This window comes from Lontra canadensis, unplaced genomic scaffold (assembly GCF_010015895.1).
Source record: "Lontra canadensis isolate GAN:19392208 unplaced genomic scaffold, GSC_riverotter_1.0 scaffold228, whole genome shotgun sequence".
Lineage (NCBI taxonomy): Eukaryota > Metazoa > Chordata > Mammalia > Carnivora > Mustelidae > Lontra > Lontra canadensis.
The window spans coordinates 364,435-377,142 of NW_022631222.1; the positions used below are offsets into that span (position 1 = coordinate 364,435).

The 12,708-nt window shown below is 40.7% G+C and overlaps 1 protein-coding gene across 1 annotated transcript in view; it reads right to left on the minus strand.

The window, feature by feature from the left end:
• Nucleotides 1-12,708, minus strand: part of ABHD12 (abhydrolase domain containing 12, lysophospholipase) — a 90,458-nt gene that overhangs the window by 33,515 nt on the left and 44,235 nt on the right. The window contains exon 2 of the mRNA XM_032849409.1: nt 3,510-3,634. Within this exon, the coding sequence (XP_032705300.1) occupies nt 3,510-3,634 (125 nt within the window). The remainder of the gene's footprint in view (nt 1-3,509; nt 3,635-12,708) is intronic.

Consider the following 12,708-nt stretch of genomic DNA (forward strand, 5'->3'; position numbering starts at 1 on the left):
TAATGTAATATTATGTGTCAGCTTCTCAAACAAAAAAATTTCAAAGGAAAGAAAGAAAGATATCAAGGATTAAAAGGGACTGCTAAAAGGAAGGAGAAAGAGAACGCATAAGGATTAGTATCCTGGAGAATGTTGAGGAGGACTGGCTGGCCTTCCGCTTTAAAAACAAATACATAATTCATATATCTAACCTATTTCCCAAAAAAGGCCGAAGGTAATGTGGAGAGAGGAGCAGTTCTGTGCAGGCCCCTCAACGGAAACATTCCTTCTCACCAAGAGACGGTTCTAGATCTGAGGGCAAAGAACTGCAGAGAAGATATCTATCTAGGTTTCATTACTCAGCCATTAAAAAAGGATGAGATCTTGCCATTTGGGACAACGTGGGTAGGCCTAAAGGGCATTATGTATGCTAAGTGAAATAAGTCAGACAGAGAAAGACAAATACCATAGGATTTCACTTGCATGTGGCATCTAAAAAATAAAACCAAGGTACAAGCAAACTGAAACAAACAAAAACCTGAAACAGACCCACAAATACAGAGAACAAATTGGTGGTTGCCAGAGGGGGAGGGGTTGGGGAGATGGGCAAAATAGGGGAAGGAGATGAAAAGGCACAAGCTTCCAGTTAAATACACACATCACGGAGATGAGAAGTACAGCACAGGGAACACAGTCAACACTACTGTAGTAAGTCAGTAGGCTGACAGATGGTGACTACACTTATTGTGATGAGCACTGAGTAATGCAAACAACTGTCAAACCTCTCTGTTGTACCCCTAAAATTAATATCCTACAGTTTGCCAACTATACTTCAATTCAACAACAACAACAAAAGTCATCTCAACTTCAAGACCACAAAATACTGGGTATCACCCAACATCACTGACACTGGAATCTCACTTTCGAACCCGAGTAGTGAAAAGTGCATATACTCATGTCTATGTGCAGAGACTCAGACAAAAGTGACCAGCAGGAAATAGACAGATAAGCAACAACATTAACAATTTCCTCAGAATGATTTTCATTTTCTTCTTCACTGCCATTCAGGGCTTTTCCATTAATCTTCTGTTTTTGGAAAGCTCATGTAGTTTTTGTTTGTGAAAATATATTTAAAGTAGAATAATGCCTTAAATCACAGGGGCTATGCTTTTTCTATAGCTTATTTATCTGATGTATGAATGTGATTTCAGATAGATTTGGTGTGAACCTGAGAATGTATTTTTTATTATGTTCTGAGGCCCAAAAGACTGTTTAAACTTCCTTTAGAGTCCAAATGGAAATCTATGGGATCAAGATTCGCATTCTGAGGAGACAAAAATGGAGGTGCTATCCCAACACACTGGCCCTCCAGCCCCATGGGCTGGACCTGCCCCCCGTTCCTCCACAGGGCAGGCAGCACAGATAGCTAACCAGACAATCTCCTTTAAAATGGTTGCAGGAGGCGATCCCACTGCCACATAGTGGACATACGGACAAAGGGTGAGCGACTGGCATCTCCTTGTGGGTGTGCAGGGGCCTGGACTAGGAGAACCCAAAGTTCTGCTCCTGTGCAACACCCTACCATTTCATGAGGAAATCAACTGAGCAACATTTGTGGGCTGTGTCTAAAGTAGCCCAAAGAACTGATTTGAAGAAAAGCAATTCAATTCAAATATTTGCTGGGACCCCACCATAGGGCAAAGGCACCTGCCCGAGGCACCTTAGAGGCCTATAGAGTTGGAAAAGCCATTCATCGTCCATCTTAAAGTCTGCCTTCAGGGTATCTACAACCTGGTAGCTTCATGTTTATATTTAAACCCAAACTCCCTTCTGTGCTAGACCAATGATGGACACTTAAGGACACTTAGAATCAGAAAATCAAAATTCCCTTGATTTTACTATGTTGTTAATTCCTTTTAAGTTTGTGCCTCTCACGCTGACAAAAACATAGGATAAATTCCTCAAAGTTCAGCTATGTTTCCATTAGGAAAATCAAATGCCTCTTGGTATACTACAAATATTTCACTTATTTTAAGACACCAAGGGAAAAAACTTACTTCAGATTTACAAAGTATTAAACATTGACCTTACTACTTCTCTTCCTCCTCCTACTGTTCCTCTTCAGAGCAGAAATGCCCTTTTTGGCCAGTGACTTCCTAGTTTCTGTGATTAAGTCCACTGTAGACTTCATAAACCTGAACTCGCATGCCCAGGCACCTTCAGAGCCTGGAGAACTATGTTACTACAGAAGAGGGTTCTGGAGTCTTGACACGCCTGGTCCCAGTACTACCCCCTCACCCTGCTTGTCCCAGGCCACAGACACATGTGAGCCATCTCAGCACCTCCTGTCTTTCCTCCCCCCATCTTCATGCTCTTCCTTCCTCCTCCCTCCTCTCTACCAGCAACCCTGCTGCCTCTTCCCACAGCATCAGCCCCAGCTTTCAAATCTCTCCTTCCAGGGGCGCCTGGGTGGCTCAGTGGGTTAAAGCCTCTGCCTTCGGCTCAGGTCATGATCCCAGGGTCCTGGGATCGAGCCCCGCATCGGGCTCTCTGCTCAGCGGGAAGCCTGCTTCCCTTCCTCTCTCTCTGCCTGCCTCTCTGCCTACTGTGATCTCTGTCTGTCAAATAAATAAATAAAATCTTTAAAAAAAAAAAAAAAAAAAAAAAAATTCAAATCTCTCCTTCCAAATAGACAAGGTCCAAACCTACTCTTTGCAAACCAACAGCTAAAAAAATGCACACAGCCCACCTTGACTGGTTCAGATGCTGCCCATACCTGCACACCAAGCTGAAGGCCATCACTTATGGAGCACCTGCTGTGTGCCAAGCACCAAGTTCTATCTTCAAACCCTAACACTCGAAGACCCAGCCTCTTCCCTCCTCACCTCACCTTGTAGGTATAAAATGATGCTCCTTAAGAGGATTATTCCCAATAGTTATGTACCTGGGAACCCTCTGCCTTCTACTTCCTAAGCTTGAGACTTCTGGATCTTTCTCCTCCCACTTGCACAAAAGTAAATACACAGCATGAAAAAACAAAAAAAAAAAAAACATCTTTGGAACACACAAGGTCTAAATTAACTCAGGGAGACTACAACACCTATAGAGCCAGTATATAATTCCATAGAAACCAAAGCATGTTGGATTTAATTTTTTTTTTTTTTAAGAAAAAAGTCCTAATTATTTTTGTTTAAGACCACCTTTCAGCGGTCATCTTTTCCAAGGACAGGAGCCTCCTAGATGGCACAAGGGCAGAGGTCCTCCAACACAACACTGTTAACATCCTCACCCACTGCCACTAAAGGAGGACCCCCACCCAATCAGGCATTACCTGTGCACACAACTGTTAGCCCCAGAGGGCAATACAATCCCTGCAGCAGCCTGTAACTGGGAATGGAACAGGGAACTTCCTGGGTAAGAGAAATGCTCTACTTCTTGATCTGGGTGGTAGATATAAAAACACGTAAATCATCATGCAAACGAACTCTTACTAAATTCAAGGCAAAGTACTTTGGTACTTTGGTACTTACCAAAATTCAAGAAAATCAGTTTGGCCTGTATCCCAGGACATAGTTTGATGAGAAATGGAATGGCAACATACAACCCCAGAATACAGAGAAGTATCTTCCTCAGTCGGAACCATAGGCCCTTTCGCCTGCAAGAGAAGATCAATTAACAGGTCAAAGACTGGAGGTACAATTTTGCTCCCATTTATTAATAATAGCATTATCAAAATTGGTAACCAAAATCCACATGTCCCTTTCCCCACAATAATTGGGCCAGTAATAAGACTAGCCTCCCACTTGCTTCTGTTAAAATAATTATTTTAGACAGTCTTTCAATCTGAGCTTAGAACTCTATTGCGGGCACAGAGGGAGAGTACACAGCTTCTCCTGAAAGCTAGTGGACCATCCTGATGATATTCTATGCTCGCCCTGCGATCAGAACACAGCATAGACCTCAATCAGTTCCTCAGCAAGTGCCAAACCTGAAATCAGAGAGTAACAGCAGCTTCATCTTGGGAAAGTGGCTGGCTCTAGGCCTCATGATCACTGTCCTGCAAGCCAGCTGCAGGCATGGGCTGCCCCGCGGGTTCCTTGTGGGAGGCTGAAACATCAAAAGAACCTGCCCAACCAGGTCTGAGCAGGGGGCTGACAATGAGACTAGCTGACACTGCCTGTCCCTGCATTCCAGCCCACATTCCATCTGGCACCACCTGAGGGAGGCCCCTTCTCCAGGCAATGCAGGCCAAGTCTCCAAACCCTCTCCTAAACCCACCCAGGAAAAAGACTTTCTCATCCTATTCCTGATGCCTTTCCAAAAATATTCCTAGTCCAGAAGATTCTAAACTTCTTGGACTAAGGGTTTTTCTACAACTAGAAAATGGAAGACCCCAAAGAGCTTCTGTTAACATGGTTTATATTTACGACGATTTGTCATGTAAGAAATTAAAACAAAACTTAAAAATATTTAGTCATGTATCTAATAATAACAAGAAAGCCATTAAATGTTAATATAATTAACAATTGTTATTTAAAAAGTGACTATATTTTCCAATACAAAAACTTTTAGTGAGAAGAGAGGCATTAACATTTTTACAAATTTCTTTAAGCCAGACAGCTTAACAGAACACAGATGGATTACCATCTTTGTGCTACCAAACTGTTGCAATACCACATGTCAGGTGGCATCTGGAAAACTCTGAGAGAATGAGGAGAAAAGGCAAATAATATCTTTGGGTTATTATGAAAATCATTTTGACCTTGTACACACTCTGAAAAGATCTTAGGGAGCACCCTTGGAAACCGCTGCTCTATGAACCAAGTCTAAACCTGAGTGAGGCTAAGTATTTCTAAACTATTTCCAAAATAACTATTTAAGGCAGTTTTAAATATATACCTGGAATGCTGACATATGCATAATATGGATGCATCCCAAAAGCATTCTGCTAAACAAGACAGACATAGAAGACTATGTACTGTATGATTCAGTTTATCTAAAATTCTAGAAGAGAAAACCATAGGGACAGACAAACAGAATAGTGGTAGCTGCGGACAGAGGGAGACTGCAAGGGGCACAGGAAACTTTTAGAGTAATCAAGATAATTTTACCTGGATTGTGGTTACACATTTGTATGTGTAAATAATACCTCAACAAAGTTGATGACAAACATGGATATCTGACCGTGTAATTCATTCACTCATTCACCTGGTTTACTCAATGCTAGCTAGCACTCTTTGGGCAGCAGGCACTAAGGGAAGCAAAGGAAGGCATCTGCATCCTTGCTGTGCTCCCAGCTCAGTAGGGCAGACACAGAGCTCTGAGGGAGGATGCATGCAGGGTGATCTGACCCAGTAAGGGCTGCCAGGGAAGGGGCCACTGGGACAAAACACTAAGTTAGGAATATAGGAATTAACTAGATGATGTGGAAGAACAGTTTAAAATGGTATCTTAAATTCCATGCACTATCTGCCCTTCCAATGATGAAGGGTATACAACACTGTGGTTAAAGGTACTGGCTCTGAAGTCAGATGATTTAGTCCAATATCCAACCTACCACTTACTAACTGTGCAATCCTGGACAAGTCACTTAACTCTCTGAGCTGTGGTTTCTTCCCTGCACAGAGGGCATAAAAGTGGTACCTCCTTTGTGGGGCTCCTGGAAGGATTACACACAGTAATGCATATAGACTGCACACATGAGTTCCGGGTCCACAATATAACTAAGCTGTCATCACCATCTTCTTATTCTCATTAAGGGAAAGAGCAGGGACTGGGCATAGTAATGGGCCTGAAAAGGAAGGCTGGGCACAATGTGAAAGATCCAAAGAGGCCAGGAAGAATTCGGAACTTCAATCTAAGAGAAAATGGAGAAGCCACAAGAAAGAAAATAGCCTGAAATCAAATGCACAACCATCAAACGCCAGATGGAAAGCTCATGCTTGGATCCTCTGCTCTGGCCACATTGGCCATTCCTATGTCCCTTGCACAATCTAGTCACTCACCCTCCAGAACCTGCATAAATCTGGCCATTGTAAGGTATTCAAGCTGCTTGTAATCTTATGTCCTCAGAGCAAGGAAAGCATATGTCCACACAAAGACTTGATCAAAAACATTCCTGGGGGAGAACCTGGGTGGTTCAGTCAGTGGGCATCTGACTCAGTTTTGGCTCAGGTCCTGACCTGAGGTCATGGGATTGAGCCCCACATCAGGCTCTGTGCTCAGCGTGGAGTCTGTTTGGGGTTCTCTCTTTCCCTCTCCCTGTGCCCCACCCCCCCACTTGTGCTCATGCTTTCAAATAAATAAACAAATAAAAATTAAAAAACAAAGCCAAAAAAACCCCACAAAAGTTTTATTCAAAATAGCCACTGAGATAACACAAATGTCTATCAACAGGTGAATGGATAAGTAAACCATAATTTGTCCTTAGAACAGACTACCACACAGCAAGAAAAAGGAGCCAGCTATGGATATATGCAACCATGTGGATGAAACTCCAAATAACTATGCTGAGTGAGGGGTGCCTGGCTGGCTCAGTAAAAAGAGCATATGACTCCTGGTCTCGGGGTCATAAGTTCGAGCCCCACAAGGGAGTACATTAAAAAATAAAATTAAATTTAAAAAAGAAAAAACCTACGCTGAGTGGAGGAAGCCCAACAGGATGGCCAGGACAGCAACAGACTTCTGTTTTGATATATCATTTCACCTAAAAAGTATTCCTGTTCATTAGTAAAACCAGCATTGTCTTTTCTGTGCTATTTCAGGGTGGTGCTTCCTCCACAGACAGTGGCTTTTCATCTTCCTCATATTTCGAAATCGTGTATATAAGACAGAAACTGTCTGCTCCTTATAAAGTTAAAAGAATTTACAAAGAAGAAACAAGAGAGAAGGAGGATATAAACAACATCTGGAACAATATATAATTTTCTTCATTTCTTCTTAAGTAATTATTACCTACTTCTTGTGACAATTTCGTTCATTTTCTCAGAAATTCCTTTAGTTGCAAACCTCACTTACTGCTGGTACTGTTGCTATTAATGTAGTTACTCCCTGCTAGAAGCATTCCTTGTTCTTGATTACTAGTAAGAATGAACATTTCCCACACAGCTGAGTAAAGTTTCACCTCCACTTAGCACCTGCTTGCGACCTGAAGTAATCAGAGGTCCACCTTTTTCTATACCACACATATCCACACAACTGTTGCCATAGGCTGCACAATGACTCAGTGTGCCTGTCTTTAAAGATTACTCATATTATCAGTACCATAAACAGATAACCCGAATCACTTGCCAAGAAATAGAAAAGAACTGAAAAATACAATGAATGGACTTAGGCTACAGCCTATCAGCTGCATTCTCGGGCATGTATTCCAGAGAAATGAACTTCTTTTCATGCAGGAACTTGTACAATAATGTCTACAGCAGCTCTATTCAGAATAGCTCCAACTCAGATGCCTTTCAAGAGGTGAGTAGATTGGGCGCCTTGGTGGCTCAATCGTTAAGCTTCTGCCTTTGGGTCGGTCATGATCTCAGGGTCCTGGGATCAAGTCCTGCATTGCGCTCCCTGCTCAGTGGGGAGTCTGCTTCTCTCTCTCCCACTCCCCCTGCTTGTTTTCCCTCTCTTGCTATCTCTCTCGCTCTGTCAAATAAATAAATAAAATCTTTAAAAAAAAAAAAAGAGGTGAGTGGATAAACAAACTGTCCATACTGGCCATGGAACACTACTCAGCAATAAAAAAAATAATGAACTATTGATTGTGAAACAACTTGGATGAATCTGGGAATTATACTGAGTTTTAAAAGTCAATCAATCCCAAAAGGTCACATATTGTGTAAGTCCGTCTAAAAAAATGTTCTTGAAGTGACAAAGTGATAGAGATGGAGACGAGATTAGTGGTTGCCCCAGTTTAGGGATGGGAGGGAGGGGATGGGTGTGGTGATAAAGGGAGAGCACAAAGGAACCTGGCAGGGGTGGTACAGGTGAGCACCTCCATGTGGTAGTGGTTCCACGATGCCATACGTGTAATGAGACTGCACAGAATTACACACATACACACACACACACACACACACACAAAATGAATGTATTTTTAACTCATGGAATCAATAAGCTCTATGGATTGCATCAATGTCAATCTCGTAGGGCTGATTTTGTACTATAGTTGTGTTGGATGTTACCTCAAACTGAAGGAGGCTGGGGGATGGGAACACTGGACATTACTGTATATTTCTGTGCAATTCCTATGAATCGATAATTATTTTGAGAAAAAAAAGGTAAAAGACAAAACAAAAACAACATAATGGGAAAAAGTAAAAAAATTTAAAAAACAGAAAGTAAAATATAAGTAATCATTAATAAATCTGACCAATTTACTGGATTTCATGTTATCTCAATCTGTCCAAGTAAATATTAGCCTAATTTTCACAGAGCATACAGCGAGTTCTAAGGAGTTCAGTAACTTGCTCCTGGACAAGAAGCCTAGCATAGTGCGTGTGGGCTGGCCAAGGTGACCTCTGTACCCACATTCCTCCAGGCCTACTGAGCATCCTACCCATCTCCATCCTGGTCTTTCCTTCTGGAAAAGAAGCCCAAATCAGAGCACTCAATGTGCAGTCTGAGATTTTCTCTTAAATGATATTAGATCTTCAGACATTTTCTGACAAGAGACATTTTAACAATTTATTCTAGAAATTTATTCTAGAAACAATTTATTCTAGACACTTTGTGTAATTTACAACTTCTTGTTGCCTCCTACAGTAGATCCCAAAGCAATCCGTGGCTGAACTGGTTGGTAAGGATGTGAGAGGGAACAAAACCTGTACCTCAATGGGAGGGAGTGGTGGAGAAGGGCCAAGGAAAGGCCAAGGAGTCTGGGGAAGGAAGCCCGGAACCCACAAAGAGATATAGGGAGGCTGCAGGTTGACATTCAGCCAGTTCCAGTGTGGTACTGCTGAAAGAACATACAAACAGATCAATGGAACACAGCAGTGAGCCTCAGAAATAGAGCCACATAAATATAGTTAACTGATCTCTGACAAAAGTGTAAAAGTAATACAATGGGGAAAAGAGAGTCTGGTCCACAGATGGTGCTGTAATAACTAGACAACCACATCCAAAAAAATGAATCCAGACACAGACTCACACCCCTCACAGAAATGAATTCATAATGGCCCAGAGAGCTAAACGTATAATGTGAAGCTATATAACTCCTAGAAGACAGCAGAAGAAAATGTAGGTAATTTGGGGCAGAGTGATGACTTGTTAGATACCACATCAAAGGTACAGTCCACCAAAGAAATAATTGATAAGTTAGACTTTATTATCAAAATGAACAGCTTCTGCTCTGCCAAAGATAGCATTAAGAGAATGAGAAGAGAATCATCTGGGTGGCTCAGTCGGTTAAGCATCTGCCTTTGACTCAGGTCATAATGTCAGGGTACTAGATCGAGCCCCGCATCAAGCTCCCTGCTCAGTGGGGAGTCTGCTTCTTCCTGTCCCTCAGCCCCTTCCCCACCTGCTCATGCTTTCTCTCTCAAGTGAAAAAAATCTTTAAAAAAAGAGAGAGAGAGAGAATGGGAAGAGAAGCCATAGGCCGGGAGAAAATATTTGCAAAAGACATATCTGATAAAGGACTATTGTCTAAAATAGACAAAGGACTCTTAAAACTCAACAATGAGAAAACAACGCAGGGCAAGAGACCTAAACAGACATTTCATCAAAAAAATATATAGGGGCACCTGGGTGGCTCAGTGGGTTAAAGCCTCTGCCTTCGGCTCAGGTCATGATCCCAGGGTACTGGGATTGAGCCCTGCATCAGGCCCTCTGCTCACCAGGGAGCCTGCCTCCACCACCCACCCACCTCCGTCCCGCCTGCCGCTCTTGCCTACTTGTGATCTCTGTCAAATAAATAAATAAAATCTTTAAAAAAAAAAGTTCAAACATAAGAAATACAAAATTGATTAGCAAATTCAAGAGCTCATTCTTCAAGAAAAAAAAAACAAGAAAAAAAAACGAGTACATTTTGGGCTAAAAAGAGTATATACAAAATTAGGGATCAGAAAAGTGAGGTAACTCCACATGAGAAAATTTCTTTTAATAGAGAATATCACATGCTTTGCTAAGCTAATAAAATTTTTATAATTCAATGATATAGACCATACTGTAAGAAAACAAACAGTGACAATCTTCTCAAATTGTTAGAAAAAAAATTAATGAAACCTATAATCAACGGAGGTACTGGGTAAAGCTATCAAAGAATTACATCTCTGAACAACACTGAGCCCAGAAAGACAGACAGGCACTCCCCTCTTAACTTTTCAGAAACAGACAATTATCATAGGCCATTAGTGGCAGAACACAGGAAACTAGGGAGAATGTTCAAAATCAAAGCTGGTTTTATAGATATTCATGTCCAAAAATGTGCAGAAGACATGAACAGACACATCTCCAAAGAAGACATACAAATGGCTATCAGACACATGAAAAAAATGTTCATCATCATTAGCCATCAGGGAGATTCAAATCAAAACCACATTGAGATACCACCTTACACTAGTTAGAACGGCCAAAATTAACAAGACAGTAAACAACAAGTGTTGCAGAGGATGTGGAGAAAGGGGAACCCTTTTACAGTATTGGTGGGAATGCAAGTTGGTAAAGCCATTTTGGAAAACAGTGTGGAGATTCCTCAAAAAATTAAAAATGGAGCTACCCTATTACCTTGCCCACTACTGGCTATTACCCACTACTGGGTAAAAGAAGGGCCAAATGCACCCCAATGTTCATAGCAGCAATAGCCACAACTGCAAAACTGTGGAAAGAGCCAAGATGCCCTTCAACAGACAATGGATAAAGAAGACATGGTCCATATCTACTATGGAGTATTATGCCCCCATCAGAAGGGATGAATACCCACCTTTTGTATCAACATGGATAGGACTAGAGATTATGCTGAGGTGAAATAATTCAACCAGAGAAAGACATTTATCATATGGTTTCACTTACTTGTGGAGCATAAGGAATAACATGGAGGACACTGGGAGAAGGAAAGGAAAATTGAGTTGAGGGAAATCTGAGGGGGAGATAAACCATGACTGACCGTGGACTCTGAGAAACAAACTGAGGGTTTTGGAAAGGAGGGGGTAGGGGGTTGGGGGAGCCTGGTGTTGAGTATTATGGAGGGCACATATTGCATGGAGCACCGGGTGTGGTGCATAAACAATGAATCTTGGAACCATGAAAAAATAAAATTTAAAAAAAAAAAAGCTTGTTTTAGTATAATCAACAAACAGAATCTGTGTAGTCCCACAATACCCCTAGATAACTAGGGGTATTAAGAAGGGCACAGATTGCATGGAGCACTGGGTGTTATATGCAAACAAGGAATCATGGAACACTATATCAGAAACTAATGATGTATTGTATGGTGACTAACGTAACACAATTAAAAAAAAAAAGAAAAAGAAAATAACCAATAAATTTCAAAATATAAAGAGATGCAATAATCCTGGTAGTATAAAAGCAAATTAGGTAGGAATGTAAAATAGTACAGTTGCTATGGAAAACAGCTTGGTAGCTCCTCAAAAAGTTAAACACAGAATTACCATATGATCCAGCAATTCCACTCCTGGGTAAATACCAGACGAACTGAAAACAGGGACACAAATAAGATACCTGTAGACCAATGTTTACAGCTGCATTGTTCACAATAGCTAAAAGGTGGAAGCAACCCAAGATGAATGGACAGATGAATGGATAAACAAAATGTGATGCACACATACAGTGGAATATGATTCAACCATAGAAAGAAATCAAAGTCTGATATAACATACATGAACTTTAAAAACATTATGCAGCATGAAATAGGTCAGACACAAAAGGATAAATATTCTGTAATTCCACTTATATGAAGTAGCTAAAATAGTCAAATTCATAGAGATAGAAAGTAGAATACATTTACCAGAGGCTAGGTGGGGTGTGGGGTGGAAAGGAGGAGCTAATATTTAATGAGTACAAAGCTTCTGTTTGAGATGATGGAAAAATTCTGGAAATGGATAGTAGTGATGTCACAATATGTGGATGTATTTAATAACACTGAATTGTACATTTAATGGTATATTTTATGCTAGGTATATTTTATACCAATTAAATAAAAATCAAGTGCAGGGAATACAATAAGACTAATAAAGTATGTCCATGTAGGTTTTACTCCAGAAGCATTAGGACTGGCCACAGGAATAGTGGGAGGATAAAAGAGAGGTACTGAAAAGGTTAATAAAGCTCAACATGTAGTCCCAATAGCAAATACTTAATAAAGAACATGCCTTCAAGATCATATTCATACCTATTTCAAACCAGTAATCGAAAACAAACAGTACTGAGGAGTACTATCACTAGAGAGAGATGACGTTCACTATCAGAGTGATTTAACACTGCTCTGGAAGTGTAATTTAATAAAGCAAGAGAAAACGGAGTATAACCATAAAAACTGGAAGAGAAAAAATAGTTGATAGCTATCTTCAGACAAAAATCCAAAAGACTTAACTGAAAAACTATAAAAACTTAATGAGTGAAAAGGTGGCCATTTGCCAAATAAATGCCAATCAATAGCTTTCCTACATACCATAAATTGCAAATTAAAATATGAATTGGAAAAGGTCCATACCACAATTAGAAAAAAAGAATGTTTTTAATTCTCCAATAATCGTCTTCACAGGAAATGAGAAAACT